We start from the raw sequence: 6,886 nt of genomic DNA, 5'->3' as shown, positions 1-6,886 counted from the left end.
TCACTTTAAAGTCACTTTGAGTAAAAACTGGCACAACTCACCCCACTTTCAACCCTGTGTCAAATAGTCTTTGTATACTGTGTGTTACATGTCGTTTACACTCATTTGGGTAATGTAAGGTTTGTGGGTTTTTGTAATTATTGTAAAATAAAAAGAATGTCGTAAAATTAGGAAGAAAAAAAAAAGTTATATATTCAGCAAATATGTATGTGTTTCCAGGATTTTTGAATCATAACAGAAACAGACAATGGAAGACTTCCCTGATCTTCAGATGAACAAAGCCAGAAGAAGAAGAGAAGATCAGAGAAGTGCTGCAGCCAGAGGACAGTGGGCCAGTAAAACAGAATATATTCTGGTTGTTGCAGGAAATGTGGTCGGCCTGGGCAACGTGTGGAGATTTCCTTACCTCTGCTACAAGAACGGTGGAGGTGAGTCCTACGACTTCTACATTTCATAAAAAGCTGATTACGCAAAATGAACTTGTCATTTCTGCAGGCATACATGAAGTATCTCTATTTAATGTGCATAGGGGCCTTTCTGGTGCCGTATGGTCTGTTAGCTGTGGTGTGTGGGATACCTCTGTTCCTGTTGGAGACTTCAGTTGGTCAGTTCACCCAGGAAGGATTCATCACTTCTTGGAGGAATGTGTGTCCACTGGCTCAAGGTGAGTTAAAGTAAAATGGGCAGAAATGGGAGAAAAAGCCCAAATCACAGTATACATAACACTATTATACCAATACAATCACTTACAATGTTCTCAAATACTAATTCAAGCTGTTTTGCTAATGGTTTATACCTCAACAGGTAGTGTGTTTAAAACTGTGGTTTGTATTTCTACTGTAGGAATTGGATATGGACAACTGACGATTTCAGTCTGTTTCTTCATCTACATTTTAATTGAAGCTTGGGCTGTCTTCTACCTGGTGTTCTCGTTCAGATCCCAGCTGCCCTGGGCCAGCTGTGACAACACCTGGAACACGGGTCAGACTTATACAATTTCACTTAGATACTGCTTCCTGCTTCTTACAGTGCAGACACTTTGCTGCTTGCTCCTGCCTCTGCTTGCATATTTCTGCGGATAATCTTGCATTTTCTCTGTGAGAAACTATGAGCAGCGGCTCTTGGATATTTATAAATCACTGGACTATACATTTTTTGTAGACATAATGGGCCATTGCCATATTTCAAAAATGTTCTGCGTGAGCGTAGCCTACCAACAACCCAGTCTCACGGCAGTTCGTGTTATGGTCACGTAATTGAATCTATTGTTTTGTGTACACGGACACGTTCATCTCGTTTTTTTTGTGTGTCTCAGCATGAATTTTAAGCTACGGTATTTCAATAGGAAGCATCTTTCGTGATCACAGCACAATTCTTTCTGCCAGTCAGGCTGCAGCAGAGAAGCTGTACGTCACTTCTGGAATATTTCGCTGATTTTTTTTAAACGTTATTAACGTGTTGTTGCTGGTGACAAAAATACTGATTAAATATGTACATTGAAGCGATATTATCGTTAAAGACCCTCTGATATGGATGCCCGCATTGCATTGTGGGATATCGGCTTTGAATGCGCCCAGCTCGGCTCATATCGTAGTGTTCTGTTTTACAGCATACTGTAATATTTCACTGGTAATGAGACCAAAATAATATTAAAATAAAGAAATGAATACCATGAAAACATCTAAATAAATGTTGATAGATGTAGCGTCATGGTTTTAAAAATATCAATAAACAACAAAGCAATCCAGCTTCACTGGCCAAAACAGACAAAAATAATAACATTAAAAGAAATACATATAAACCATAATAAGATCTGGGGAATTAATGTTGATTAAAACAGCGGTTATTGGCCAAAAAATACCAATAATATCAAAGCTGTATAAAGCTTCTCTGCTGCAGCCTGACTGGCAGAAAGAATTGTGCTGTGATCACAAAAGATGCTTCCCATGGAAATACATTAGTTTAAAATTTGTGCTGAGACACACAAAAAAAACTAGAGGAATGTGTCCATGTACACAAATAAATTGATTAAATTACGTGACCATATCACGAACAGTTAGGGAAAGACAACAACTGGGCCTCACTGCTGTAAAAAGCAGTAAAAACCCCACAATACTCTGAACAGATGGCTTTCAACTGCATGTACCGTCCATTCGCTGCAGTTCATTGATAAATTTAACTTTTTCTGGGACCGCAGACAACTTTTTAAAGCAGATGGACTTTTCCTTAACAAGCCAGGAGTAAAGCTGTTCACCTCTAATCCACTTTACTTTCTGTGCCACACATCTGCTCCCTCCCTCAGCCAAGGACACAGAACAAGACGAATCTAAACAAGAGGAAGACATAACAAAGTGCAGCAGTGATCCACCACAGCCCCCACCTGAGCAAAGATTTGACCATGGGAGACCACAGAGCAGAGATCAGAAATCTCAACCCCCTCTTCACCCGTCCAACACCCCTCAAACGCCCTCACCAACCCCGACGCCTTTGAGGATCCGTATACCCCGCCCATGACATCGCTCTCTCCACTCATCCTTTCCCCTCTTTCCCCCTGCCTCATGTTGGAGTTCACTGACCAGATGAAGCAACTGGTATATGCTGGAACCAAATTGAACCCCTTCTCCCATCATTCGCCGCTGGCATCAAACTGCCCCCATTTTGACTCAGACACAGAAAGTTTAACGCCAGGCACCTCTGCCCCCTCAAGGACGGCAGCTAACTCCTTCTCCCCAGACTGATAAGGATGCTTGTGTACAAAATGCAGCAACCTTTAACTGAAATGTGCCGGGTCCAGGTTGCACGCCTAGTGGCACTCATGACTCTTTCCAGGACAAGCCTGGGCGTTGTGTATTAAATTCTTCTTCAATTTATGTTGTGATAGGTAATAGAAAAATAATGGTGAATCCCTTATTAAGAATAAAGCACTTAACTGCAAACTTAGCAAATTTAGCATCCATTCCTTGCAGCCACAGCCTGTTAAAACTCTAACACTAGCCTTACGTCAGGCCTTTGGCAGGAAGATCATTTTTAATCAATGTTTTTATTATTAAGCACAATATTGATTTTATGTTTTTAACTGAAACCTGGTTAGACCATAATAACAGTGCTGCTGTTCTTATCGAGTCAGCTCCCTACCAAGGCCTGCAATGAATTGGACAAACAGTCAGTGCCTCCATATCAAGTACAGGATATGTGTCACAGTGTCCAGGCAAAACAAATTCCAAAATGACACAATTTCATACAATCAACCATAAAAACCTGGAGGACATTATACAACATTTGATGTTGCCTTGATATTCTACCAATGACCGTTCAAAAAATGTTTTAGAATTGTTTATAATCTTCTGATCTTCTACAGATTGTAAACATGTCTCTTCTCTCTGGTATCTTCCCACAGGTCCTAAAAAGTGCAGTCACCAAGCCACTCTTAAAAAAGAACAATCTAGACACATCACTAATGAGCAACTGTAGGCCGATATAAAACTTTCCATTTTTAAGTAAAATCTTTGAAATAGCGTTTTTTCAACAACTCAACATTTTCTTGTCACTAAACAACAGTTTTGATGCCTTCCAGTCAGGTTTTAGACCACACAACAGCACTGACACGGCTCTTGTTAAAGTCTTTAATGACATCCACTTAATCACAGACAGTGGCAAAACTTCAGTCTCAGTATTACTTGATCTCAGTGCTGCATTTGACACGGTCGACCATGAAATATTACTAGACAGATTGGACAACTGGGTTGGCCTTTCTGGCTCAGTACTAAGCTGGTTTGAATCCTATTTAAAAATAGGGACTACTTTGTGTCTATACTTAATTATGCATCTGAGCATACTAATATGACATGTGGAGTTCCCCAAGGCTCCGTTCTCAGGCCTCTTCTGTTTAACATGTACATACTTCTACTGGCTCAGATCATGGAAAACAACATTAGTTTAGTTAGTTTACTCAGCAGGACAATGTGCAGTTACATTAAAAGATGGCTGCACCAGATTTAGCATTATGCTACTTTCCATCTGTAGTCCTCCACAATTCCATAGTTATGCGGACGACACACACATTTACATAACCTTAAGGCCTGGGGACCAGTGTTGGTAATCTTACTTTAAAAAAGTAATTAGTTACAGTTACAAATTACTTCTCCCAAAAAGTAATTCAGTTAGTAACTCAGTTACCACATTGTAAAAGTAATTAGTTACTCAGCAAAGTAACTGTGACGTTATTTTTTATGTTCTATAACGCTATTACTTTCTATAACATCTTCAAATATGTTTATATTAACTGGTTGAAGAATAAAAACACTATATACAGTATTTTAGAACATTTGGTATTTAGGATAGCTCTGATTGACTCAGACTCCACAGTGGACAGGGGTAGCATGTTTTCAACAACATACCTTGCAATGAATGTGTTCATCTCGGCCTTTGTCACCTGTTCGAGCGTTGCTTGTTTTAACACAGTGGCTCCGTCTCCTTCGCCGGAGCTCACACTAACTGCATTTGGGCTTGGGGTTAGGTTAGCAGCAGCAACAAGTGTCGTGTTAGCATGTGTTGATGTGAGATGCTTCATAAGATTCAAGTTGCTTGAGGCAGACGTGGATAAAGTCTTTTTTCCTGGGCATAGCGTGCATGTTACATAAACATTCTTGCCTTTAATTTCAATGAGCGAGAAGTAGTGCCGGTACTTCCAGTTCGAGAACACTACCTTTGAATTTCCCTGGCTCGTCGCCATTATCGCTGTCTTGTGTTTAGTGGTAGTCAGAGCGTGCAGTGAGACAGTGTGAGCAGGGCATCCGCCCACCCAGCCAATCATCATCGCATTTGCAACAGCGTCATCATCCCCCCCCCCACACTGCTCTCTCCAGGCAGCTGGTGTGCAGCCAAAGCCTGACACCTCGCGCTTCATTCAACCAAATTGTAGTAACGCGCCACTTTACATTCTCAGTAACGATAACGGCATTGCAATGATGGGAAAAGTAATTAATTAGATTACTCCGTTACTGAAAAAATAACGCCGTTAGTAACGCCGTTATACTTAAACGCCGTTATTCCCAACACTGCTGGGGACTATAGTCCAATACAAAAACTGACTAAGTGCATTGAGCAAATTAATGACTGGATGTGCCAGAACTTTCTTAAATTTAAAAAACTAAGGTGGTTGTTTTTGGAGCAAAAGAGGAACGATCATTGGTCAGCGCTCAGCTTCAAACGGCAATGTTAAAAACAACCGACAAAGCCAGAAATCTTGGTGTAGTCATGGACTCAGACCTGAATTTCAACAGCCACATTAAGACAATAACAAAGTCAGCCTATTATTACCTTAAGAATATATCAAGGGATAAAAGACTTATGTCTCAGCAGAATTTGGAAAAACTTGTCCATGCTTTTATCTTCAGTAGACTTGACTATTGTAACGGTGTCCTTACAGGTCTACCTAAAAAGTCAATCAGACAGTTGGAGCTGATTCAGAATGCTGCTGCTCGATTCCTCACTAAGACCAAGAAAATGGATCACATCATTCCAGTTCTGAAGTCTTTGCACTGGCTTCCTGTGCCTCAAAGAATTGATATCAAAGTACTTCTGCTAGTTTTTAACCCTCATGCCCTCCTTGGCCATTTTTGTACATTTTTCTCAAGTTTTTCTTTTCATTTTGTGATAATTTTTGCTGTGTTACTGCTTATGGCATGACATTTTGTAGGAACCTTTCTTTTCAGTCAAATTTTTTAAATCCAGTGTTTTTTACATGTCTTTTATACTTAAAGGAACACGCCGACTTATTGGGAATTTAGCTTATTCACCGTTACCCCCAGAGTAAGACAAGTCGATACATACCCTTCTCATCTCCGTGCGTGCTGTAACGCTGTCTGACGGTTCCAGCATTAGCTTAGCCTAGCACAAATCCTGCAGGTAACTGGTTCCAACTAGCCTACTGCTCCGAATTGTGACAAAAGTGAAAAAAATAACGCCAACATGTTCCCATTTTCATGCTGTAATTTGTAGAGTCACAGCGTGTACAAAAAACAACGTAACATGAGACACAGCAATCTTCTAACAGTAAACAAACCGGGAACTATATTCTCAGACAGGCTTGCTGCGAGCATATCACTCCGCCCAAGTGCTATATTCTTTCGCCTGAGAATATAGTTCCCGGTTTGTTTACAGTTAGAAGATGGCTGTGTCTCATGTTACGTTGTTTTTTGTACCCTCTGGACACCTTTGAGGCAAAAATGTCCACGCACACAAAAACTGTTATTAAATCATCATATATCAATATTTCTTTCTGCTTTTTTTTCATACATCACTTAAACAACTTCTAACCTAATCAAAACTACCAAACATTCAATCATTTTCAGGATTTTAGCCCTTTAAATGCCAGTTTATGTATTTATGTATCATTATTTATAAAAAAAAATATATATATATTTTTTTCCATATAATGAATAATATGTAGATGGGGCTTTGATGGGGATTAGAGGCTTGGATATGTCAAAGATAAGCAACAAAGTTAATTTGATTGCATTAGTATTTTTTATGTAGTTCCAGGTACTCCCTCTGGACACCTTCGAGGCAAAATTCCCCCATTGACTTCCATTATTAACCACATGTTTTGATCTCACTGCCTTTACAGTATAAAACCATGCATTCTGTAATGTCAGCATTTCATGGTCATATTTGACATTTTTACAGTATTTCACTAGATTCAACCATTTTGCCCTTGAAGCCGATGCATGAAGTCATTGTATTTTATGCATGCATGTCTGTGTGAGAGAGAGTTTGTGTAAATCTGTAAACAAATGACGATAATTTTAGTGGTAAAAAAATGCGCACCTTACTTTTGCCAGTTATATTATGGAGCTGTGTGTGTGTGTGTGTGTGTGTGTGTGTG

At 39.7% G+C, this 6,886-nt stretch overlaps 1 protein-coding gene across 1 annotated transcript in view; it reads left to right on the top strand.

Moving 5' to 3' along the window:
- Positions 1–247: 247 nt before the first annotated feature.
- LOC114565153 (sodium- and chloride-dependent GABA transporter 3-like) overlaps positions 248–6,886 on the top strand; it is a 25,325-nt gene continuing 18,686 nt past the window's right edge. The window contains exons 1-3 of the mRNA XM_028593041.1: positions 248–428; positions 530–664; positions 844–981. Coding sequence (XP_028448842.1) covers positions 248–428; positions 530–664; positions 844–981 — 454 coding nt within the window. The remainder of the gene's footprint in view (positions 429–529; positions 665–843; positions 982–6,886) is intronic.

This window comes from Perca flavescens, chromosome 12 (assembly GCF_004354835.1).
Source record: "Perca flavescens isolate YP-PL-M2 chromosome 12, PFLA_1.0, whole genome shotgun sequence".
In the NCBI taxonomy this organism is placed as follows: Eukaryota; Metazoa; Chordata; class Actinopteri; order Perciformes; family Percidae; genus Perca; species Perca flavescens.
Note: the sequence above shows the minus strand (reverse complement) of the source record. Positions and strands in the feature narration are given on the sequence as shown.